We start from the raw sequence: 27,769 nt of genomic DNA, 5'->3' as shown, positions 1-27,769 counted from the left end.
TTCCCTTTCAGGAGATAATTTTGCTATTACTGGATTCTATAGGCAATACGAGAAAAATTTTTAATGAGTACTTATTATCTTGGTCTGGCATAATTCTATAATTATTCATAAAACTGTTTTTCTTACACTCTTTGAATTGCATGTTCCCCATTTGAATATAGCACTTATGGTGAAGATTAATCCTGTTCACTTGTAAAAATTATAAAGTGATATCTGTTTATTCAATGGACAAAGAAGACAAGTCATTCTTTTGTAAAATTGGTATCTAAGAAAGTGAAAAATGACTGTTTATGTGTGGTTTGTGAGCATAAAGATCATTTTATAATGTTATTTCTAATGGATAAATCATTTCTTATGTGCCTGGGAAGGTTTGCTAGTGTTCCTTGTAAGAACTTTCAGAACATGACATTTTACTGCTGTTTTACTCTACACTAGTTTTAAATAATAGAGTGATAAATGTAAATATTTGCATTAAAATGTGAACCTATGAAAGACATTATAATCTAGGACAACCAGATAATACTATGACCTAAAATTTTCTTAGAGAAAAAAACCCTAAAAATCACAAATGATTGAATTCATCTTTGAAATTATAAAACTGTCCAGACTAGAATTCATGAAATCCTAAAATGTTAAGCAGCATTATTTTTAGGTTGAAAATTCTATTATAGTAGCACTTATTTTTAGCTCTGGAAGTAATAAAAGATTTCCTTAAAAGAGGTACCGTAAAGAAGTGAACATTTTTCAAATAAACAGAGATTCAATTCACTTCAAAAGTTTTTCTTTTAAATTCCTTTGGCCACAAGTGGTATCAGCACAGCGCTATGAATCTAAAATAATTCAGGTAGACTAATGATTCACAGATAGACACTGAGATACTGTTTAAAGGTAAATGTTAGTGTTTTCCTTAGCTCTGCTCTTTAAATTACAAATTGTGTAAATGTATGAAGTTTACAAAAGAGCTAGAGATCATTTGTGAAAGAGAAATAATTTCAGCAGCATTTAGTCCATTGATTCAATTCAGTGTCATGAATTTGAAACTACTATTCAGTTTAATAGCTCAGGCTTGAAATACCATATAGAAAATAGCTCAAAACAACTGTTCCCAAGTGCTGCAAAGTTCAATTCTTCTCTTCTTTCTAGACAGATTCGACATCTATGTATTGCTGAGGCAAGAAAAGAAAGGTTTCTTTCAGGGATTCCCAAAAAGAAAATTAAGGCAATCTCTTATTTTCCATGATACCACCTCTTCTTAAATAGACCTTTGGATATTTGATGTCTTCCTTAATAGAGTATAAAGTGGCACATTTGCAAATTTTCTCAAGACAAATGTTAAAACAATGCATATGAATATATATGAGCATGTTTGTTATAGAGATCTTTATCTACCTTGAAGTGCTTCAGAAATATAAAGCGATGTAAAATTTCCCAACACTTAGCAAAGTATACTACACATCTTTGTTAAAAATAGAAATACATTTTTTCATTTGCTAAGTTTAAATAATCAGAAAATTTTAAATGTCCCTTATATTTATAGACCTAATAGCATTTCATTCAAGTAACAATATTTAGCTAAGACACTTGTGATGCCTTTGACAAAGGCCCAGAGAAACCTCTTGATGCCACATAAAATTACAGCACATCACTGCTTATAGAGACCTATCTATTTTATCACTGAATAGCTCCAATATTATCCCATATATATTGGTAAAAAGTCATGCTATCCGCATGCCTGTGCCAACTCTGACTCTTTAGTCCTCTACCTACAATCATTTTATTATTTCCTTTATGAGTCTGAAAAAAACAAATAAACAAACAAACAAAAAAGAATTGGACTTTAAGGAATACTCTATTAACATACAATGACATTGGTCTAATGAATGACCCCATCCCTTACCCCTCCTTGCCACCTGACAACCACATAATTGAAGTGATAGGTTATTTGCCCTGAAGGAGATCCACTGAGCCCAAATTCAACATTCCTTGGGATCTTAAAACCCCAACTCAAGTGCTTGGAGGTGACATTTTTCTAGCACTTTCTCAACTGCTGTCAATTAATCCTGGACTGCTTAGCAACTGGCTCCTTTTAACATTTATTTCTCCTGTACAGTACCCTCTCATGCTACATTCCTGCCTGGAGCACTGTCCCAAGATGGGATATCTTTCTGTGGCATGTCAGAGGAAAGGGGATTCCAAAAGCTTTTCTGTTCTTTAGTTCCAGATCATTTTTAATAGCTGCTTACTCCATCACCTCAAACACTTAGTTCAAATATACAAAGACCAGATACCTTCTGGATGACCAAAAGAATAAACCAGGCTTTTTAGAATGATTTAAAAAATATCAATTAGATAAAGATCTAGACCTATGACACTAAGCTATATTATAATCTTTGATTTTGAAAATAATAATTTTCACAAATTTATATTTTAACTGCCCTGTTGTGTGAGTTTGTCTGAGCAAAGAAAATAAGATAGTACAATGACAAAAATTCAACTGAATAACATTTACCTGGATTTCTTATGTTCTTACTGTCAGTAGATAATAAAAAGAGAGGCAGAGCTGTAACAGGGTTGTCAGGATTAGTTAAGAAACTGAGGTAGGAAAGCTCAGTGTAATATCCTTATAATTAATCTCAGAATCAGGGTAGGGAAGGAAAATATATTTCTTTGTGCATGGAGAATGCAAGATAATTCATTCTGAAACAATTTTTGTTCTGATTATATCACTAACATACTTAATTATCTCCAACCTGTATGTATCATTCCAAAGACTATTTTTATGTCATTTCTATAAGTAAGCCCTGTTAACAGTGAAGCATCATAAAGATAATTCAGTTATTCTTTAAGGAACTCTGTGAAAGACAGTTAGGGATCTTTTTTCCTCTTTGTTTCAATAAAGAACTGACATGCTAAGCTAATAATAATCTATAATTGAGCAAGATATATGATACTCTATTTTAATCCTCATTATCTTTTTAGAGGATGAGCAATAATTGCAGTTAAGTTCTGCCTGGTTTACTATTTTCAGTGCATTTTCTCCTTCAAAAAGTAAAAGTCCTTCTTAATATTCTAAAAGAAAATGAATGGGATTGAATAAGAAATTTAAAACTACATGATTTTGCCAATTGCAAAACCAGAAGAAACTGATAAAGAGTTTGTTGTCAGGTAATGGCAATACAGTGGAAAGAATGAGGCCAATTCTCAACCCATGTTAGCTAGGTGCTGTCAGGTTGTAGCATGCCACTCAGAAGGCAATGAGAAGGATCTATAATTAACCCTTAGTCAAGCGAGCACCAGAAAGTTGGGCAAAACTTGGTCAGAGTGATTCATGTTATGTTAATGACTAGAAGTTCAAATATTTCTGAAGTTCATATGCTCCTCCACAACCTTTCCCTTAACTACTATCTCATTTCACCTAGCAATAATTCTTACAAAAATCCAATTCATTCTCCACTCTCTTAATTTTCTGTTTTCAGATTCAGTTTCCACTCAGCTCCCATTGCAATATTTTAGGAATGTCAACTTATCTTTCTCTATGTAAAATCTTTCAGTGATTTCAAGTACCTTGCTGATAAATCCCAAACACTTTAGCATAGTGTTATGGATTGAATGTTTGTGGTCCTTCCTCGCCTTGATCCTCATTCAAGGGTTAAATCCTAACCTCCAAAGTGTTGGTATTAGGAGGCTGGGCATTTGGAAGGTGATTACTGATGAGGAAGGAGCCCACATGAATGGGCTGAGTGCCCTTATGAAAGAGACCCAGAGAGCTTTTTAGTTCTTTTTGCCATATGAGGACACAACATGCAGACAGGCCTCTGTGAACCAAGAAGTGGGCTCTGCCAGCATCTTGATCTTGAAGGTCCCAGTTTCCTGAACTGTGAGAAATAAATGTCTTTTGTTTAAACCACCTAATCTATGGTATTTTTGGTATAGTAGTCAGAATGGACTAAGGCACATAGTATAATAGTGAGTTTAAAGTGTGTTCCTGGTCATGCATACAAAACTCTGTTTAGGAATACCTTCTAATACTCTCTTGATGATTTGGTTCAATGACACCATGTCCCGACATTAATCCTGGGTCTCTACAAAATCACACCTCTGGGTACTGATTAAGTTAGGTGGCATTTCTCTTTCTTCTCAACAGTGTACCCGTACAGTGCTGGCTTTCTCATCTTTTGTGGAAGCCAATCTGACACCTACATAGAATTGGGAAATTTCAGTTCACTTGACTCACACATGTGCTTCTTTAGGATTAATCTTAGTGTTCCCTTTACATAGTTTTCTATTTAAAATCCCCTAAAATGGAAATGTTAGCTTACAAAAAACCTACACCAGAAATTCACATTCATATTAAATATAGTAACAGCTATTCAGTATCAGGTGGGACTTTTCTTTCTTTTGAAAATTGTTACAGATCTGTATTATCACATTTTTCTCATATATAGGTTTTGTTTTTGTTGTTTTTTTTAGATTTATTTATTTTTATACAAGAGCTGGGGTACAGGCCAGAGGTGCAGAAAGGTGAGAGAATTCACCAGGGACAGAGTGGGGAACAGAACAGGCAGACTAACGAAATACACTGCTGAGGGGAGCAGCGGGAGAGATAGGAGAGGTCTGCCACAACATGTGGGAATCTCCCTGGCAGACTGGGAATCAAACCCGCACTGCAGAGGCTGCAGACAGCTTCATAGTGTGGCACTCAACCCACTGTGCCACCGGGGAGGCCCCTCATATATAGGTTTTATCTTCAATTTACTGAGCAGAATAGCAGCCTAAGAATAGAATCAGCACAATAACACTGAAAATTTTCATTACTCATTTCTGTTAAATAGGATTATATGTCCTATTACCACCATATGAGTGTGTGTATGTGTATTATTGTTATTGTCAGATCTCTGAAATTGAAAAAGCTTATTTAGACTTCAGACATACAAGACATAGGGTTCTCATTATCTAAGAATATTCTGGTTTCTTCTTTATACTTAAATCCTAGACTGGAGATTCTGCCCACATGGGATATTATGGGAGATCCCTTTTTCCCTATAAAATAATAATCAAAGCAAGCATATTCTCCTTTCCATGAAGTATTTGCCAGTGATTTCTTTCTTTTCAAATAGATTACCTATTTATAGACCACAATAAAATTTATAGACTGCATTAGAACATATACCATAGCCTAGTGTGCAATTAACAATTACTAACTTTTAAAAGAAACACATGAAATTCATTAAAATAAGGTACAGACATAACAAGTAATGTATGTCACAGATCAAAGAGAGTTATTACACAGATGTTTAGCAGAATGACTGATTCCTAGTTTTTAGCTATATCATCACACATATTTGCCGATCATTATCTATTGTCCCTTCCTTAGATAGGAGTTTTAATATGAACATAGCTGATATGGCAATTTGCTGAATATGACTGCAGTTTCTTATTTAGTACCAGAATTAGAAATCCATGAGACATGTTGTTTGTAGATAAGTGAATTTAAGGTTTTTCTGAAAATTTGTATCCTCAAAGCCATTAGCTAAATCTACTTTGTGATCTAAGTACTTGCAACTCAAAGTGTGGCCTATGGTATACCCATATCTGCATCACCTCAGAGGCATCACTCTAGCTCACAATGACTGAGTCAATTTGAATTATGAAGCTACCCTTACTCAATCCATAGACCTAGTTATAAAATCTTTTCACAAGTCACCCAGGTGCTTTTAATTGAAGACCCCCAAAAGAGTCAGACTTGGCAATCTTTTTCAAAAACACTTTCATTGACCTGAGAGAGAAAATGATACTCTAAATGCTGCAAGTGAATAAGTGGTAAAACCACATATTTGTTTCAATGTGTTAATAAGGAATTTAAAATGAATAATGAAAAGCCACCAACATTACTATACAGGAATAGGTGTGTGAAACCGAGGTTTATAAATATCAGTGATTCTCAGAAAACACTGCTAAGGTCCTCATCATTCCATTAGACACAGGGATGTCACAGAGCTGCATGCCAGAAACCAGAAGCATGCAGCATGGCAAGGGTACATGTGCTACTCGTTCTTGCTGGTGTTCTGGGGCCACTGAAGGTTGTGCAAACAAGGCTGAGTCAAAAATGAAATTCAACCTTACCTGAAAGTCCTGGAAATCTCTGTATTCTCCAAACAAGTACAAAAAGTGGCATGAAGAGACTGATTTATAACATCTCCCTTTTTATACCTACTATCAGATGTAGGTATGTTTCTTCTCACTGGGCTAAGTGCTTCATGTGCACATGAGAAGAAATACTAAAATAAAGAACTCATATAAATCAACATTCAGATCAACAGCGACATTTACTAACTTGAGTACCTGTGTACACAAGAAGAAACACAACTGGTTTCAAAACATCTTTATATCTTCATGGAAATGATATTTAAAAAAAAAAAAAACAATGACGGTCCTCCCTGGTGGTGCAGGAGGTTGAGTGACGCACTGTGAAGCTGTCTGCAGCCTCTGAGGTGCTGGTTCGATCCTGGCCAGATGGCAAGAATCCCATATGGTGAAGCAGACCTCTCCTGCCTCGTCCGCAGCTCCCCTCAGCAGTGTATTTCGTCAGTCTGCCTGTTCTGTTCCCTGCTCTGTCTCCGGTGAATCCTCTCACCCTCCCTCACATCTGGCCTGTACCCCAGTTTTTGTATAAAAATAAATAAATATCTTAAAAAAAAAAGAAAACAATGACAATGGCAAGGAACTTCAACTGCAATAATTCTTTAACTGGGATATTGAAATTTACAATCCCTCCATTATCTGTCCTTGTGCTGAGCCAGAAAAAATACTATCACCACATGAAGACAATAAAGGCTATTGTTGATTTCTGAATGAGTCTGTGACCAAAGATTAAATATGCTGTTTTGTGTTGTCTTTGTTTAGTGAAAGAGAGCAATGAAGTCTAGACAAGAGCAGATGTCGAGGAGAACGTGCACAAAAATGCCCATGATTTTAGTCTCACTGGGAATTCAAATATTTTAACGACCACAAGAACAGTCAGGGCTTTCAAGCAAATAATTCTGTTTCTTGACACCAACTCTGAAAGCTTCTAAAAGAAAAAGCACACATACTCTTTCACATCCAATGAGTATATTAGGCATTATAAATCAAAATGCTTTTTTCTAAAAGATAAAGATTTTGTCACAAGGTCCAGCACAGTGTAGTCAATCTAGAAACATTTGCTACCTTTCTTTCCTTTTCTTGTTTAACTCAATCAGGTGAAATGTGTTTTTCCCAAAAGAGATAAGAGAGTGTTCAAAGATACTAATTCAAGGACCTGATAAACTCTGCAGTGAGTTATTGTAGGTTTTCCTTTCCAAAAGTTAATGGGATGCCAAGGAGTGACCTATGGGGTTACAGATCCCCAGTGATCTCCAGCAATCCCACAACCCCATCAAAATCAGCTCTCAGAATAAGAACAGTCCTGTGCAAATCTACTTTAAAACATGTCTCCCTCCAACCAGGTTAAAACCCCAAAATTACTTTGATTACCTATTTTCCAGTGCTTCCACCGCCCAGGATTATTGCATAATCAAAGTGTCATTTGTCTTTTCCTATTTTAGAGGAAACAAAGTCAAGCAGAAAGGATCAATCTTGGGACTGGGGCAGGCCTGAGTTTGAAGATCAGCAGCTTTATTCATTAATGGGAGACCGTAGGAAAAACACTAAACCTACACCTGAAATTGTCCTTTTGTAAATGCCACTGATATTACTGAATCTGGGAGCACAAACCACACTAGGCTGACAATGACTAAGGAAGATGATATGCAGGCTGGGAGTGGGAACCCACCGCCGGGGCAGAGCAGGCATGCAGGGAGTGCGTCCCGCATCGCCATTTCAGAACAGGGACATTTCTTCAGTAAAGACCACCTGAAATCAGCAGAAGTCTCCTGGAGGAACAAGAGGTGAGCTGGGAAGTTTGCCCACACCAGGCCCCTTCTGGCCTGCAGTCCCAGCCCAGAGGGGAAGTGGGAACCCACTGTGGGGCAGACTGGGCACGCAGGGAGTGCGTCCTGCATCACCATTTTAGAACAGGGACATTTCTTCAGTAAAGACTGCCTGAAACCAGCAGAAGTATCCCGGAGGAGCCAGAGATGGCTCCCAGAGGAACCAGAGGGGAGCGGAGAAGTTCACCCAAGATGCCGGCCAGTCCCAGCAACACAGTGTCACAATGCATATGGCAAATTAGAAAACAGACAGTAGGGAGTAGAAGAACCACACACAACCTAGCAACACCTCAGGAAAAAAGCACACGACAAAAAGAAAACCACCTATCAGACTGCAATGACAGTAACTTGGAAGAACTACTGTGCCTTCCAGAAAGAGATTTTAAAATTGCCATGATTAAAAAACTGACAGAAGTCATAAAGGAAAACAATGATAAGGGGAAAATAATCAATGATCAGAAGAATGAAATTGAGTCCCTAAAAAGGGAAGTAAAAGAAATGCAGGAGCTCAAAGAATTAATGGAGGCACTAAAGAACTCTGGGAAAAGCAATGAAAGCAGAATAGATGAAATGGAAGAATGAATAAGTACTCTTAAAGACACAGAAATAAAAAGAAACAAAACAGAAAAGGAAAGAGAAGTACGAAGGAAAAAGACCGAAGAAAGACTTCAGGAACTATCTGACTCCATGAGAAAAGGAAATATAAGAGTTATAGGAATACCAGAAGAGAGGAGAGAGATGTTGGAACAGAGAAAATATTCAAGGAGATAATTGAAGACAACTTCCCAAACTTGAAGAAAGAGCTGAAAAATTGATATACAAGAAGCAAGAAGAACACCAAACTTCCACGACGAAAGGAAAAATATAGCAAGACACATAATAGTAAAGCTCCCAATATTCCCGGACAAGGGAAAAATAATGAAGCTGACAAGAGGGAAGAAACAGATAACATTCAAAGGAAAACCAATCAGGCTGACATCAGACTTCTCCGAAGAAACACTACGGGCAAGGAGAGAGTGGCGGGACATAGTCAACAGACTCCAAGAAAACAGATGCCCACCAAGAATACTCTATCCCACAAAGCTCTCCTTCCTCTATGAAGAAAGAATAAGGACCGTCCCAGACAAACAGAAACTCTGGAATTTCATTACGACTAAACCCCCACTCCAAAAAAAAAAAATACAAGGAGTCCTAAAGCCAGAACCTCAGAGGGATGAATAACAATGAAAGAAGGCCAAAAAAAAAAGTTATTAAAAGAATAAATAAAATCAAAGGAAATACAAACACAATGGCAAATACAGATGCTGACATTATCAATATTAACTCTAAATGTAAATGGACTAAACTCTTCAAAAAAAAGACAGAGTCGCAGGCTGGATTAAGAAACAAAACCCAAACTTTTGCTGTCTCCAGGAAACACATTTAGCTACAAAAGATAAAAATCAACTCAAAGTTAAAAGATGGAAAACAATCCTACAAGCAAATGGACCAAAAAAAGAAAGAAGGAACAGCTATACTTATATCAGATAAAACAGATTTCAAACTCAAAAAGATAAAAAGAGACCCCAACGGTCACTACATTATGTTCAAGGGGACAATACTTCAAGAAGAAATAACACTCATTAACATATATTCACCAAACGAAGGAGCACCAAAATATATCAGACAACTATTGTCATCTCTGAAAACAGACATCAGAGAAAACACATACATAGTGGGAGACTTCAACACACCACTATCAACAATGGATAGATCAACAAGACAAAAATAAGTAAAGACACTAAAGCTCTAAATAAGGATCTAGAGTGCTTGGGCTTAACAGACATCTATAGAACACCAAACCCCAAAATAATGGAGTACACATTTTTCTCAAGCGCATGGATCATTCTCCAGGATTGATCACATACTGGGACACAAGACAAACATCAACAGATACACCAAGATTGAAATCATACCAACCATCTTTTCTGACCATGAAGGCATCAAACTAGAAATAAACCATAAAAAGAAGGTAAGGGACTCTCCTACCTCATGGAGATTGAAAACCACACTACACGAAGACCACTGGACTAATGAGGACATCAAAGAAGAAATTAAAAAAATTCTTTGAAATGAATGACAAGGAGGACACCAATTTCCTAAATGTGTGGGATGCAGCAAAAGCAGTAATAAGAGGAATATATATAGCAATAGAGGCTCATATCAAGAAACAAGAAAGAACTCAAAGAAACAACCTAATCTCAAAGTTCAAAGATCTAGAAAAAGAACAACAAAAAACCCCAAAACCAGTAGAAGAAAAGAAATAATAAAAACCAAAGCAGAAATAAATGAAATTTAAACTAAAAAAAAATCCAAAAGATCAAGGAAACCAAGAGCTGGTTCTTCAAAAAACATCAATAAAATAGACAAACCCCTAGCCAGGCTCACAAAGGAAAAAAGGGAGAAAGCACAAATAAACAGGATCATAAATGAAAGAGGAGAAATCACAACGGACACAGCAGAATTCAAAAGAATAATCAGTAACTACTATGAACAGTTATATGGAAACAAGTTCAACAATCTAGAGGAGATGGACAAATTCCTACAACTCTAGAAAAAGAAAAGAAAAGAAAAGAATTCCTACAAAGCTAGAAAAAGAAGAAATAGAACAACCTAAACAGACCAATTACAAGCAGCGAAATTGAAATGGTAATCAAAAACCTCCCCAAAAACAAAAGCCCAGGACCTGATGGATTTACAAATGAATTCTACCAAACATTCAGAAATGAATTAGTGCCTAGCCTTCACAAACTCTTCTAAAAAATTGAGAAGGAAGGGATAATAGCAAACACGTTCTATGAAGCCAACATTACACTAATACCAAAAGCAAACAAGGACAACACAAAAAAAGAAAACTACAGGCCAATCTCCCTAATGAACACTGATGCAAAAATCCTCAATAAAATTTTAGATATCATAATCCAACAATGTATCCATAAGATAATACACCCCGACAAAGTAGGATTCATTCCAGGGACACAAGGATGGTTCAACATCCAAAAATCAATCAACGTTATCCAACACATCAACAAAAAGAAATACAAAAACCATATGATAATATCAGTAGATGCTGAGAAAGCTTTCAACATAGTGCAACACCCATTCATGATAAAAGCCCTTGAAATTTTTGGGATACAAGGAACATACCTCAACATCATAAAGGCCATATATGACAAGTCAACAGCCAGTATCATTGTCAATGGCGAAAAGCTGAAAGCATTTCCATTAAGATCTGGGACAAGACAAGGATGTCCACTCTCACCACTGCTTTTCAATATAATACTGGAAGTCCCGGCCAGAGCAATAAGACAAGAGAAAGACATACAAGGAATCCAAATAGGAAAAGAAGATGTCAAACTATCACTATTTGCAGATGATATGATAATATACATAGAGAACCCCAAAAACTCCACAGAAAAATTAATTCAACTCATCAATCAGTTCAGTAAAGTGGCAGGATACAAAATCAACACACACAAGTCAGTAGACTTCCTATACACAAACAATAAATCTGAAGAAGAAGAAATTAAAAAAAAATCCCTTTTATTATCAAAACAAAAAAAAATCAAATACTTGGGAATAAATCTAACAAAAGAGGTAAAGTACCTATACAAAGAAAACTATAAAACACTGTTAAAAGAAATAGAAGAAGACACAAAGAAATGGAAAGACATCCCTTGCTCATGGATTGGAAGAATAAACATTATTAAAATGGTCATCCTACCAAAAGCAATATACAGATTAAATGCTATTCCAATAAAAATTTCAATGTCATATTCTTCAAAGAAATAGAACAATTATTGATGAAATTCATATGGAATCACCAAAAACCCTGAATAGCCAAAGCTCTCCTGAAAAAAAAAAAAGAAGGGAATGGAGGCATCACACTCCCAGACTTCAAACTATACTACAAAGCCATAATCATCAAAACTGCATGGTATTAGAACAACAGCAGACACAAAGACCAATGGAATTGAATAGAAAATCCAGAAATAAACCCACAGATTTATGGTCAACTAATCTTTGGCAAAGGAGAAAAGACTATGCATTGGAGCAAAGAAAGTTTGTTCAATAAATGGTGCTGGGTAAACTGGGTCGCTACATGCAAAAGAATGAAGCTTGACCACTACCTCACACCATACACAAAAACCAACTCAAAATGGATTAAAGAACTAGACATAAGACCCAAAACTATAAAATACATAGAAGGAAATATAGGCGAAACACTATGTGATAGGCACATCAAAGACATCTTTACAGACACATCACCCAAAGCAGTGATAGTGAAGGCAAAGATCAACAGCTGGGACTACATCAAATTAAAGAGCTTCTGCACAGCAAAAGAGACAATAACAAAAACAAAGAGAAACCCCACTGACTGGGAGAACATTTTTGCACACAACACTAATGATAAAAGACTGATTACAAAAATCTGCAAAGAGCTGATGAGACTCAACACAAAGAAAATAATCCTGTCAAAAAATGGGCAGAAGAGCTAAAAAGAAACTTCTCTGAAGAGGAAATGCAAATGGCCAACAGGCATATGAAAAAATGTTCAACATCACTTGTAATCAGCGAAATGCAAATCAAAACTACCATGAGGTACCATCTCACAGCAGTGAGAATGGCACATAAAAAAAAAAAAAAAACTAGCAACAATAAATGTTGGCGAGGATGTGGAGAAAAAGGAACTCTCCTGCACTGTTGGTGGGAGTGCAAACTGCACTATGGAGAGCTGTGTGGAGATGTCTTGACCTACTAAACATAGAGCTTCCATATGATCCAGCAATTCCACTCCTAGGTATTTACCCAAAGGACACAGAAACATCAATTCCACAGAGCACCTGTATCCCTATGTTTATAGCAGCACTATTTACAATAGCTAAGCTTTGGAAACAACCCAAATGCCCAAAAATAGATGACTGGATCAAGAAGATGTGGTACATATACACCATGGAATATTACTCAGCATTCAAAAAAGATAAACACATGCAATTTGTAGCAACATGGATGGCGCTGGAAGGGATCATGCTCAGCAAAATAAGCCAGAAAGAAAAAGAAAAATACCGGATGGTCTCACTCATAGCAGGAATCTAGAAAACTTAAATAAGGGACCAGGAAAAAGAATAACTATAAGAAAGTGAAAATCAAAATCAACAAACAACTATGAACCAGAGACACTCTATGGATGGTGAGGGTCGGGGAGGGGAGGGATTGGGGTCAAAATAAGGAGGTTGCAATTGTATGGGGAATATAAAAATTAAATTTATTAAAAAAAAAAAAGATGATATGCAGGCTGTACCTGGCAGACATCAGCACCAATCAGCACATAGCAAATCGCTCCCAGCCCACACTTTCTCCTCTTTACTGATTCAGCACAATTGATATTATGTGTTCTCCCTCTGTTAAGGCATAGAAGAGAAAAAAATGCCTGAAAAACAATATCATGGCTGTAATGACAACTGGGGTTGTATTTATTATTTTTTTAAAGTTTTATTTATTTATGCATACAAGAGCTAGGGTACAGGCCAGAGATGCAGGGTGGGGGGTGAGAAGATTCACCAGAGACAGATTGGGGAACAGAACAGGCAGACTGAGTGAAATACACTGCTGAGGGGAGCAGTGGGTGAGTCAGGAGAGGTCTGCTGCGCCATGTGGGTTGCTCCCTGGTGGGCCTGGGATGGAACTTGTGCTACAGACGCTTCAGATTGCTTCATAGTGCAGTGCTTAACCCCTTGCACCACCAGGGAGGCCCCTGGGATTGTATTTAGAGGAGTGTTGTTTACATCTCTAAGCAAGTGGATTTTTTATTTTTCAAGAGATTAGAAAAATTTCAAATACTGCATAGAGAACACAGAATTCTAGGAATCTGTTGTCCCCTTGCAATATCAGTAGGGTACTAGTTCTGGGCAGAAAGTAAACACCTCTGCTTCTGTTCAGCTTACTTTTCCTTGTGTAGCACCCTAGGCAAAGAGTGGTTCAGGGAAGAATTATGATACTAAGAGTTGCTATAACAACAATTTTTGGCCAAAATATGAGGCACTCTGCAGGAGTCAGAATAGACTCTTACAGACATTCTGACTTCTGCTCCTGGCTCATTCCAAGTTGCCTGTGAAGGGGGCTGGCTGGAGAATACAATAGCTAAGGAAACAGAAGGATTTTGAAAATTGCTAAGCTTATCACACACACAGAATTCCAATGACCTGTGTTTCAGATTTTCTGAAGATTCCGCTATGAGGGAACAAAATGATGCCCTTTACCATTTACAGGACTGTTAGAATCTGCTTCATGGAGTTGATATTTTTTCCCAGGTAATGAATATTTCAGGGATTGTACTGTCTGGTGCTTACAAATTATAAGTCTGTCACCTGAGAAAATGTAGGGACTAAAACTTCAGATTGAGAGAGAATATACATAAGAGAAATGGCCAGGACCTCCCTGGTGGTGCAGGCAGTTGAGCGTTGTACTGTGAGGCTGTCTGCAGCCTCTGCAGCGCAGGTTCGATCCTGGCTGGCTAGGGAGATTCCCACATGACGTAGCAGACCTCTCCTGTCTCGCCCACTGCTCCCCTCAGCAGTGTATTTCCTCAGTCTGCCTGTTCTGCTCCCCACTCTGTCTCTGGTGAATATTCTCACCCTCCTATGCATCTGGCCTGTACCCCGCTTCTTGTATAAATATATAAATCTTTAAAAAAAGAAAAAAAAAAGAAAAATGGCCAGACCGTAGATGGCAATTAATCCCAACTTCCACAGCATCCTGACTAGGCAGTCAAAGCACAACCTTGACAGCAATCAGCCTAGAATGGGTAGAACTTGAGTAATAATTTATAGCTCCCCTACTTTTGTTCCTGTGTCATAAACAGGACCAACCACAGAAAGCCAAATACGCACCCTAAAACAATGACATAAGATGTTCTGCATCTAAGTAGCCCAAATCCACCATCTCCGTGCCAATAAACTCCAGTCAGAGCACTCCTAAAGCCATCTCTTTTTAACTGAATAACTTTTCCACTCTCCTCCTGCTTCTGAGTCTCTGCCAAAAATAAGTGATGGTAAATAACTCCTTTGGTAGAGTAAAACTAAATAAATAGCCTTTGTTCTCACTTGGGTGATTTTCTCTTATTTCCATATAATTTACAAGTTTGTTTCTATTATATTCTGTACTAACAAGATCATATTCCATGAATTTCAATGCTAAGGACTATGGAAACTTAGCCAATGTAATACCAACTTGAGGCCTCTGGGAGACCCAAAAAACTATGTAAAATTTGCTAGAAGCAAACTTGCGTACTGACCAAACACATCTCCTACTAACCTCCTTCCACTTCCTGGCTCCAAACATAACAAAGAATTAATTGCAGTTATAGAACTTCTACCTTTTAGCACTGATAGTTCCCACACCCCAGGAAACCCCTCGGTCCCAGGAAAGCTGGGATGGTTGGTGATCTTCTAAGACACTTCAGCATACCATGCCCTTCTGTGGCTCGGCTCAGGAATTGTGAATGCAGTTCTCTCTTCCAGTCATCTCTTCTCTTACCACTGACAGGTTACCAACAGCGTGAACTCCTCTCAACTCTCTCATGCCCCTTCCTAAGTGCCCGCTCCTGGGTAAAGCCTCTGTGACAACTGCGTGACCTCCAATCGCAAGCCAGGTCGATCATTCTCTCATCCATGCCAGACTATATAGAGTCTTTCTGCATTTTTTAATATTTTTTTTCATTTTTTACATCATTGTTCATTTTTAAATAATATTTGCTTCCCCCACCCCCTCAGGTGTAGTCCCCATAGAGTTTCCTTCACCAATGCACCCGTGCACCATCACCTCAGTCCCCTGTGCTCCCCCCTCCCTCCCTCTGCTCCCTCTCCCTCCATCTCCCCTGCAGGATATCTCTGATTTATAATTGTCTGTTTTTGCTTTGTTGTGTTTTTTACTGTTGTTATTTTTTACACTGATGTCTACATTTTTATACATATCAACGTGGCAAGAGATCATTTGACTATGGCAGTTAGACCCTCTTAAACAATAGATTTTGCAGGCAGGTGCTACATTGTATTTATTTCCATGTCCCCTTCCTGTCATCATCACACCAAATCCATATTTGCCTATTTCATGAGTAAATTAATTCATGAGTGATTAAATTATTTAGATAAAGTAATTATATTATTTTATTAGTATAGTTATTATTTATAACTGAATTACTGAATATTAACGAATGATTTATTAATGAATTGATCTTTGTAAAAATGTCCCAAAGCTCTAGAGTGAGCTGAAAGGAAAGCTTATTTATATGTGTATCTTGAAGCTGGGCACCTTAGTAGAATTGCATTCATTATTCCATTTCAATTACCCAGGTGACTTAACTACCTCAATCTGGGTGGTGTTGTCCTGCCCATCATCCAATAGGTCTGTGAAGCCTCGAGGCTCTGGGGAGTCTTGACCCATGCTTGCTCGGTTTGTGTCGACTGCCTTAAGAGAATCTGAGTTCCTTTTCCACCGGTGGCTGAAAGCATATGTGTCTACTTCCACTTCCTCTTCTGTTTGAGGGAAGATGTGAGCAACTTGATATCGCCAATCTGTTTAAAAATAGAATAAAAATGGTGAGTTTCTACTAGCTATAAAACACATGTATTCTATCTACAAAGCAGAAAATAAAATTCTGCTAGTCATTAAACAGAAACTAACTCAAAACAATGAAATATGTTTAACTCTACTATTTTGAATTAGTATGAACATCTCTAAGTAGAATGCAAATTGAGGGCACACCACAAGTTGTGACAATGGTTAAAGCTTAGATCCTGCAGAATCCCTAAAACAGATGCACGCCCCTAAAGCAATGCATTTTTATTTCCTTCCCTCCCTGCCTTCCACACACACTTCATAAACATTCTCTAGTTGTTCTGAGAAAACATGCTCCAATACAAACAAAGAAATGAAACCAAATAATGTTCAGCATATATGAAAATAAAAGTCAGACATTATTAACTGTGTTCTTACAGTCATTTCACATGAGTTGTCATGGACAGCAAAGAGACAACAATCTAAACAGGTTAAATAATAAATGGAATGATCTTTGTGTAAATGTGCTAATCTACCTTCCAGCTCACAAGTCAGATTTGGTTCATTGCCTACCTCATTTAATAAGCAACACCTCAGGAGGCATCACAAATGCTCTTGTTCATTTATGCTGTTCTCACCTTGGAATCTTGTCAGGGCAGTAAAGGATGACAGTGATAGGCACTTAGAGAAATGGATGGGAAGGCAAAAAGATCAAATCACAGAGGTATTTTAAAGCCATCTGCAGGGACTGGCCTTGCTGACCCAGCTCATCCTGCTACTACAGGAGGGAAAATTAGATTTAATCATTACTCCTAGTCTTTCATTTCAGTAGGTCAGCAGGGGAAGGTATACCACATATACGGGAAATTCAGTTTCTGATCAAGAAGAACATCCCTCTTCTATGCAACTATTACTAAAAGATATGAATTGACAGTATTTATAACTGGCAGGATATGGGTTCAAAAAGGGCTAAGAGAGCCAATGATTTGATTATAGTTGTGATGTTCCCTTCAATGCAAGAACATTAAAAAATCAAAGTATATTTAATGCAGTTAATAATATTCTTACATCAGCTATTTCAGACAACTAGTTAGGGCTACCCATACTGGCCAGTGAAAATGGTCTAAAATATCTCCCTTTCAGAAAGTTGCAATAATTCTTCTAGACAAAATTCAGGTGTTTACCATGAACTTAAAAAGATCTCCCACTGCCTAGTGCCTTAATGAATACAACCTAGAAAGAAACACTACTGCAGAGTCTTCAATCTAGACCTTTCCAAGAGCTCATATTATGGCTTAAAAGAACTATGATGGAAGCGGCCAAGAAATTCAGAGAGAAACCTAATAAGCAGAAAATTATAGTACATGAATTCTATGAATTCATCAAATTATTGTAGGGTTGAAAAAATTATACACGTAAAGGGTTGATCATGGTCTTCTGTCCCTCCATATAGTAAATATCTAGTAAGCATGGTTAATGAGTATTGTCATTTTCACTATATAAAATGTTTCTTTTTTGACACTCTATTCTCTACCACGAATAGTGATCATAAATGTTTGTTGACTGACTGAGTAAATAAATGACTGAATTAATTGTGGACAGTCAGTTTGGAGCAAGAATGATAAGAATAGGAAGAACTCAGTAATGGAAGAAACTATGTACATGACCTCATCTGGAAATCATTCTTGGATATGCTTGATATGGCTCTAAAATAATTTACAAAACTTATTGCATTTTAGTTACCCTATATTTTAAATAGGAATGAAAATATCACCTGCAAAAGCAGATAGTTTTTCCTGAGGAGGTGTCAGGCTCTAAGACCTATGATTCTAGGTAAAGCTACATAAAAAAAATTATTTGCTTTATATATATATATATATATACACACACACACACACACACACACACACACACCCTGACTCCTTACCAAAAATATATGAGGTAGCTTACAACAAAACTAGGCAATGAAGTTGTCTAACAAGTCGGTAAGACCTCCTAGCATAACACTTAGGTCAACTTTCAATATGTTCATCTACCATGGTGGTGGTCATCTGAATACAAATAATTAAGTAGGAACAATTAAAAATCTATACAGGACCCTTATTAGAATATTAATCTAGAAAATGAATGGAACAAATATATGTAGTTAATGGATTAGATGATTTAGTTATAAAAATGACTTTAAAAATAATTTTACTAAGGGAATATCTTCAATGAAAGGTTTGTCAGTCCTCTATCATGTAAATCAGGAAAAATATACCTAATGCTTAGTCTTTATTAAAATCTTCAAAACAAAAAAAATAAAATAAAATAAAATAAAATCTTCAAAACAGAATTTCAAAGCAACTTGTTTTCTTTAAAATAGGTGCTAATTATCCCTTCCTTGGTTTAACATTACCATTTTCTTTTTAAGTATTGATAACCAAGTTAAATTACAGGTTTTCCATGATGCCATTTAGACCAATAACATCATACCAGCCCTTTGCAGTCCTGGCGCAGGGCAGGGAGTAGATGAAATAACTAACATGAAAAGAGCATTTTCCTGGGAACTCTAATTCTCAGGGTTTTTGAGTGCCCTTTCTTGCTTCCTTCCTGCCACACTACTCTAAAGAACAAATGAAAAGGAACTTCAGAACTCAGGGATGATAAACTCCATGTTCTCCGCTGCTAAGGTAACTAAACAAGGATGCCTTTAGAGAGGTGATTCTGACACCTTAGTAACCCACACAAGCAAACCAAAACCTCAAGCTATAAATGTCTTGAGGTTAAGAAATCAAAACCTGAGGCCAAATAATCACAAACAGCCAATTAGGTTTTTCTGAATAGGGTGAAGATTAAGCTGCAGCCAATCAAGTAGCTGCTTTGCTCTCTTCTACCTCTTCTGCATAAAAGTTTCTTCTCTGATTCCTTCCCATGGAACACTGCTAAACACTTTTGGTTTTTAATTTCTTGATTCAAATCAATTTTGTTGAGATAAACTCTTGAAAGGTTCAATGTGCCTCGGTTTACTTTGTAAGACCACTTAAGTTGAAATTTTGTGACTTTGATTAATGTGTCAAGCTCTTGTCTTTGTAGTAAACAAACATACAGCTGCTCCTTGAGCAGGATTATTGGGGAAGGTAAACTGGACAATACAAAATAAGCACAAATGCTTAGAGCAACACTCATGAGGGTAAATTCCCAGATAGCTGTGTATTTCTGATGGTTCGATTTTGGTTTTCTTTTCATTTTTCAACAGTTTTATGATTTTTTTCATTCTTGCTTTGTAAACCAATCACTTGATCACTGGCTTCCTCCAATTGCATTTAGAGAGTAAACAAGATACAACAAATGACCTAAGGGGGTTTTCTTCTCAAATTTTATTGATTTTCCAATCATTTCCATAACTTTATTTTGGGGTATACAAACCTCCACATGCACACATGCCTCATGAGAGGTTTCCTAATGAGAAAATATGTGAACTTTAGGGCCTGACTTTGGAGAATTTTTTGGGGGTTATTTTAAATTTAAATTGCTTTCTCTGGTATGATACAAAAAGTAAGAGCACCCAGTGGCACATAGAAGAAACGCTACTGTATGTTCATAATTCAACAGCATGTGACACATCAGGATAGAGGTATGAAATTAGTTTAGATGTTGATTTCACTTCAGAATAGGCCTTGGAGAAAATAAAAGAAGTCAAAGATGAATATTTAACAGAAATAAAGATTGAGGAAAAATTGGCAAACCACAGCCTGATCATCTACTACATTGTAAATTACACCGATGGACTTCATGGGCTTTCTCAATCATAAAATATTTATTATTGAAACCATTACCAAAATTAACCATTCAGAAACACTACAAAGGGGTAAATGTGATGTATTTTTTCCCTTATCATTTGTAATGAAGACAAAAGCAGCATGAGGGATCTTTGAATAGTCAGGTTGAACAGATTATCTGTTTTCTGTCCACTGCATGTTAATTAACCCACCAATAGAAAACCTTGAAAGATAATTTTCTCCAACATATTTTTCTCTAGTTGTTAATCACATAGCTCATGAAAATATCAAACACATCTAATGACTCCCACTTGGTATAAAGAAAGACAGCTGAAAGACATAGTTCTGTACCTACAATATACAAATTGCTCTTAACATGTTCCTAAGTATAGTGTTCAGCTAAAATAGCAGATTGAAGAAGGTATGTCATTGCATATCAGATATTTGAAACTATAATGTCCACTTAATGTGAGAGTAAAATAAGTAACTCAAGTGTGCTATCACAGGGGCCTCCCCAGTGGCGCAGTGGTTGAGCGCTGGGTTGTGAAGCTGCCCACAGCCTCTGCAGCGCCGGTTCAATCCCTGGCTGTGCCCCGCCCACCAGAGGAGGAGGGTCCCACATGGCGCGCAGACCTCTCCTGCTGCCCGCTGCTCCCCTCAGCAGTGTACTTTGGTCCTTCTGCCTGCTCTGCTCCCCGCTCTGGCTCTGGTGAATTCTCTCACCCTCCCGTGCTTCTGACTGTACCCAGTGCTTGTATAAATAAACAAACAAACAAACAAATAAATAAATAAATATTTAAAAAAATATAGTATCACAGTATTCTCTGTAAACCTTGCAAATCTCTTTTGTGTCATCATCTGCTGAAAAATATGGTAATTTAAAATAAAATAAAAATGAGAAGAAAGCTGTGCTTGGGTGGATACATTTATATTTACATCCTATCCTAATGATTTTATTTAAGTACTTTGCATTTTACTAATAAGTGCTAAAAATGTTTTTAAGCTCATTTTGAGTCTTACAGATAAATCACAATCATAGCTGAATCATCAAGAAGTGACTACATGGATCTCAGGTATTTAGGACACGCTACAATTGTATTCTGATAAGTACTTTTGTCTAGACTTGACAAGTAAAGCAAAATCACCACTTGGAACCCTCTGTGGGACAAACTCATATTGTTCATTGTAAACACATTCACTGGCTAGATTCATTTGACAATAGATGGAATTATTTGGCTAAGGTAGATTGCCATTTGACTTTGTACTTCAATTTGTTGTGGAACAGAAGAGGAATTCTATACCAATAGTTATATCCTTGTTATGTCCATTAATGAACTGACGGTGCAGTGAACTTTGAGGATCTGAGTAGGAGCATTACAAAGAAAGAAAGTAACAGAAAATAAAGTGTACAGAGTGTGTGAAGAGATATTAAAGAGTTTGCGTGGAACCTGAATATCAGAGTATTTTGAAGCTGTCATGTAATCCCTAGTGGCCCTTGTTGAGGGCCACTGCTGTGAGCTCCAGGCCTAGCATAGTTTACTTCGGTCATTTTTTCATCTCTTGCCTTCTAACTGGCATTACCAGTTCCTTATTCAATCTTTTGAATTCCTTATTCATTCTTTTTCCATCTGCTATCAGAAATACTTTTCAGATTTATTTACATTTTTCTTCTGTCTAAAACCTCTAAAGGCTCCTTACTACTCTCCAAACTATAACATTTTTCTTACTCTCCATCTAACCATTCTGTTCTGTCTCCCCTGGATTTCCATCACACAGAATTTCTCAATATTTTTCCCCCTGCAATGAATATAGTTACCTGTGTATGGAGGAAAATCCTTCCTCTTCCCAAATATTAGGAAATCTCACAACCACCTCAAGACAGCTCAAATATTGTCTTTTTAATTTTTTTAATTTTATATATTTTTACATCATTTTTCATTATTGCACAATGTATGCATTTTCATCTTGGTTATTGTCCCCATACAATTCCCACCAGTCTTGTTTTGATCCTACTTCCTTCTCCCCCACCACCCCTCCCCTCTGCCCGTAGTGTGTGTCTCTCTGGTTTATAGTTGCTGGTTGATTTTGATTTTTATGGAAACAAACCAAATGCCCCAAAATAGGCTACCGGCTCAAGAAGATGTGGTACATATACACAATGGAATATTACTCAGCAATCAAAAAAGATAAACTCGTGCAATTTGCAGAAACATGGATGGAGCTGGAAAGGATCATGCTCAGTGAAATAAGCCAGAAAGAAAAAAAAAAAATACCGATGGTCTCACTCACTCGTAGGAATTTAGAAAACCTAAATAAGCGAGCTGGAAAAAGACTAATTATAATAAAATATTGTCTTTTTAAATAAGGTTTCTCTAAAATCCCTGGAGTAGAACTTCTGTAATCCCATAGATTAAACCTGACTATTTAAACACTCTTCTACCTATATCCCAATTGAATGTGAGATTATGCCAAAAATAATTAATACAGCAGGCTTGAGACTCTATCCATAGAAAATCCTGTTTGCCAGGTTGGCCCATGGCTGGTCTCTGGGAACTTAGCTTTAGGGAGGTTTCTCACCATTCCCTAACCGATAAGAGCAACTCACAATGCCTAAGCTGTTTGCGCAACGATATATTTTATGCTGAACACCTGCCTTCCTTTTTCAGAGACTCTTATTTGGGCACGTGCTAGATAGAAGTTGATTATGTGAACAAACCCAGATAAAAGCCTTGGGCACTGAGTATCTAATAAACTTCCCAGGTTGACAATATTTCACATGTGTTGTCACAGCTCACTGCTGGCAAAATTAAATATATCCTGGACAGAACTCTTGAAAACTTGCCTCTTGCTCCTCAGATATTGCTCCAAGTACCTTATCTCCTTGCAGATTTTACTTTGTATGTATCTTCTTGCTGGAATGTCATAGCCACAAATTATATGCTGAGACTTGTGACTCCTCCCAGAAAATCCAAACCTGGAGTGGCCTTCGAGACCCCTCACAGAAATGTTTCAGAACAGGACCTCCATCTTATTTAAAATTTTTTGCCCCCTAGTACAACAAGGACATTGACATATAATAAGTACCCAAAGCTTTTAAATAACGGATGGGGCCTCCCCGGTGGTGCAGCAGTTTAGTGCTGGGTTGCGAAGCTGCCCGCGGCCTCTGCAGCGCTGGTTCGATCCCCGGCTGCTCCCCGGCCACCCGAGGAGGGTCCCACATGGCGCGCAGACCTCTCCTGCCACCCGCTGCTCCCCTCAGCAGTGTACTTCGGTCCTTCTGCCTGCTCTGCTCCCCGCTCTGGCTCTGGTGAATTCTCTCACCATCCCGGACTTCTGACTGTACCCAGTGCATGAATAAACAAACAAACAAATAAATAAATAAATAAAAATAGTGTTTAGAAATAAATAAATAAATAATGGGTGAATGCGTTAAGGAATGATGGCCAAGGCCACTGGTCCTCTGAGTCAGTATCTAAATTTTTTTTTTAAAGATTTATTTATTTTATACAAGAACTGGGGTACAGGCCAGAGGAGCGGGAGGGTGAGAGGATTCACCAGAGACAGAGCAGGGAATAGAACAGGCAGACTGACGAAATACACTGCTGAGGGGAGTAGCGGGCACAGCAGGAGAGGTCTGCTTCACTGTGTGGGATTCTCCCTAGCCGGCCGGGATTGAATCCGCACTGCAGAGATTGTGTACAACTTCACAGTGTGGCGCTCAACCACCTACGCCACCAGGGAGGCCCCCGATATCTTAAATTTTATGCATGTAATCTCTTGTCCAACATTTTTTTTTTTTAATTGAAGAACTGCTGGATTACATTATTGCTGATATTTTGGAAATACAGGATCCCGTCCCTCAGGTATAGTCACCACAGTTCTCCCCCCACCAAATCACCTTTGTCCAACCCCATAGTCCAATATGCTTCCTCCCCACTTTGTTTTCACCCTTCATCCTCCCTCCTTCCCTTCTGCATGTTTCAGATCTGAAGTCAAGATTTCTTACATAGTTTCTGAGTAATCAGACGAAAGGATGAAAGAAAGAGGAAACTAGGGGAGACCAAATCCTTAAGGACTTCTTTTTATCTGACATGAGGTTGACTGGCCAGTTGGGGATGTTCAGCAACATTTGTGGCTGTAGTTCATCATCTGTGTTCTCTTTGGTTAATGAAATCAGTAAGAAAACAACATGTCTTTGAAGAAAGTGGGCATGATTCAGTGAGGTAGAAAAGCTATGTATGAGATGAAATTAAGGCAATTTTATGTTGAAAGTGGAAAATTTGTGAAGAATTGCTCTAAAAGTATGTAACATAAGAGTTCAGTCTGTGGGGCAGCAGGCATTTGACCCCTAGGGGCCTGAGGTTAAAATGCAATTGCACCCTCTTTGTTCTCCACCCTTATCCTTTATTACCTTTTGAGTTAATGTAAGCTGCTTACACATTGAAGGGATTTCTCTTGTGAAGAACAGTTAAAGAGAAATATGAAGAAATGAAATAAAATATGGTAATGAAATCTAATCAAACATGCAATCTAAACTATGTACACAATGAATTTATATATTTATATTTTAATATTCTTCTAATTTCACTATTAAATAAAATAATAAACAGACATTTTAATTTTGTATATAAAATGGTAAATTATCCTATGGAAAACATGCTTTGTTTTATGAACTGTTAATAAAATTTAAGACAATTTCAATGTATTGCTACATACTAACTGAAGTATTAAAAATAAATAGAAAGAATAAAACCACATTAAAGGATTTAAAACAAAGGTGTCTTATGCATTGATTCCAATAATGGATTAATAGGGTATTAAAAATAATAACTCAATAGCTAGACTTCATTAAGGATTAAATGACAGACACTTCTAAATATTTTCAAACATTAATTTTTTTTGACATATATTATAATTACCTCATTTTCTATGACAGGTTAAATCTGTCATATTGTCTCTTGATATAATCCAGGGAATTAATCCAAAAGAAAAAAAAAAAGATAATATGTGCTATTTACATCAGCAAAGTATGTAAATAATACAGCATGTGAAAGCAAGTAAGGATTATAATATTCAATCAAGTTGATTTGCTAATGTGAGGAAATGCAACAATATTAGTATAAAAACAGGGCAGAAAGTAATAGCACATTAATATTGATTGTATTTTTATTATAACTTGAAATGTTGGGGAGTACTTTAAATAATTAATCTCATTAATGAAGGATCTTATATTGCCTAGTAGAAAGTTAAGAGAAAAATTTAACGTCTTCAAGTACATTTTAGCATTAGTTTTACCTTATGGATAAATTGTTTTCTGTTTTTTTGTTTTTTTTTTTAATTCATAAAATAGCTGGGGTACAGGCCAGAGGCGCGGGAGGTTGAGAGAATTCACCAGAGACACAGTGGGGAGCAGAACAGGCAGACTGAGTGAAATACACTGCTGAGGGGAGCAGCGGCTGAGTCAAGAGAGGTCTGTTGCGCCATGTGGGAATCTCCCCGGCCAGCCGGGAACTGAACCCACACTGCAGAGACTGTGGACAGCTTCACAGTGCTGTGCTCAACCTGCTGCACCACCGGGGAGGCCCCTGGATAAACTGTTTTATAATAAAAAGGATGTCTGTCAAAGAACTCAGGCCACACACTGATTTTGTCAGATTTGGAGAATAAACTCATCTCCACTTAAGTCACAATCTATAAATAATCTATACATGGAGAAAATAGCACTTAATTAAATCTGAGAATCTATCTTCGAATAAAGGCCTTGTGGTTTGCTATAGAGAGAATTGCATCATGAACCCAGAAACCACATGCATTTTGAGTGCTGTGACTTTGTGTTCTCTGTAAAATGAGAGGTAGCAGCTTTACAGTTTTTACGGTCCCCCTCAGCTATGACAGTCTATCCTTCTACTCACTAGCTAAATATCTTTTAATATATTTAAGGCCATTTGAAAATCACATACTAAATATTCCACATTTGTTTTCACGTTTACTATTTAATTTGTACAAATTCATATATGATGAGAGGTTAGAGTCTCCATAGCAAAATGAAAAAAACTAAAACTCTTTGGTAAAATACATCAACATTTGTATTTATAATCAACCACCTTAATCTGTCCTTGTTTCCTGTGTTAGGAATGGCTGAATTAAAAATAAGGGCTCTGTCCTAAAAGTTAAGTCTCAATGCATGAAAAGCATGTCTCTGCCAGGAGAGATGGAAAAATTCTACAAACAAGGACCATCATGGCCAATAGCTTATCTTAGAAAATTTGGGCCTTTTGAGCCAGAACAGGCCAGATGGAATTGATTGTTGTTATGGTGCCCAGTGTCAGAGATGATGTCCAAACGCCCAGGGCCCAAATCACTGAGGGCCTTCTATTAAATTATCACTGCCAGATGTCTGATAGCCTCAATCTCATTATATATTGTCATCAGATCATATTCAGTGTGTGGGGTCAGATTCCCTAATGGCTCAATGTTGAGCCCGAGCTGACTTAACTAATGACCGCACATGACAGCCAAGGCATATTTGTCTATCAGATTGTGTTCCATAGAATTTACCTGATTTAAAACACATAAAACATATTATTTTAAAAAGCTATAGGTTAAATGTCCACTACAGATTTGTGTGGACTTAGACAAATAGCCAATAATAGCTGATAATTTCCTCATCACAAAATTATCACTACTGTTTATTTTTAGAAAAGTATGATCCTGTGTAGCCATTGACAAGTCATTCATTTTCTCTAGGCTTATGCTTTTTGGCTAGAAGGAGACTTTAGTAAGTGAAAGGCATGCAGTATTTTTAGAATCAAGCCCAGCAGTATTTTTCTGAAATTTAACTAAGTGATTTTAAAGTTCAGCCTGAGCATATTAACAGATTAACTACCCTCCCACCTTCCACTTCCTCCCAAAAGGATGAACAATGCCCTCCACATAATTCAACAACTAAGGCCTAACAAGCACCTGGTTTGCCAAGGCTTCCAGATCCGAGCTCACCCCTGGGACCTGGTTTATGCAGATTATGACTGACCAGGTATTAGTAGTAGTTAAATTTGAATATCATTTCTAGACAAAGATACAAAATCAAGCCAGAAAAATCTACATTTATGGACTTCCTGCCATGCACTACGGATGAAAATACAAGGTAAACAAAATACGGTTTTAAGATGAATATATATTTAACTATATATATATGTTAAAATATAAAACATTTTATGAATAAATTATACAAAGATTAATCTTCAATTTTAAAAATAGGCAAATATCATAAAAGGTAATTTATAGCAAATAAAACATAAATAGTGATAAACAAATAAGAATATTTAATTATAAAAAGTCAAAAATGGGCCTCCCTGGTGGCACAGAGGATTGAGCTCAGCTCTGTGAAGCTATCTGCAGCCTCTGCAGCATGGGTTCAATTCCCAGCCAGCCAAGGAGATACCCACA

The 27,769-nt window shown here is 37.1% G+C and overlaps 1 protein-coding gene across 2 annotated transcripts in view; it reads right to left on the bottom strand.

The window, feature by feature from the left end:
- PLXDC2 (plexin domain containing 2) overlaps positions 1-27,769 on the bottom strand; it is a 397,075-nt gene that overhangs the window by 195,380 nt on the left and 173,926 nt on the right. For both annotated transcript variants that reach the window (XM_054695116.1, XM_054695115.1), the window contains one exon: positions 16,371-16,579. In XM_054695116.1, the coding sequence (XP_054551091.1) occupies positions 16,371-16,579 (209 nt within the window). The remainder of the gene's footprint in view (positions 1-16,370; positions 16,580-27,769) is intronic.

Source organism: Talpa occidentalis, unplaced genomic scaffold (genome assembly GCF_014898055.3).
Source record: "Talpa occidentalis isolate TD23 unplaced genomic scaffold, MPIMG_talOcc4v2.1 talOcc4.14, whole genome shotgun sequence".
Taxonomy (NCBI): domain Eukaryota; kingdom Metazoa; phylum Chordata; class Mammalia; order Eulipotyphla; family Talpidae; genus Talpa; species Talpa occidentalis.
The sequence above is the reverse complement of the archived record's forward strand: the minus strand, read 5'-3'. Positions and strand labels throughout refer to the sequence as shown.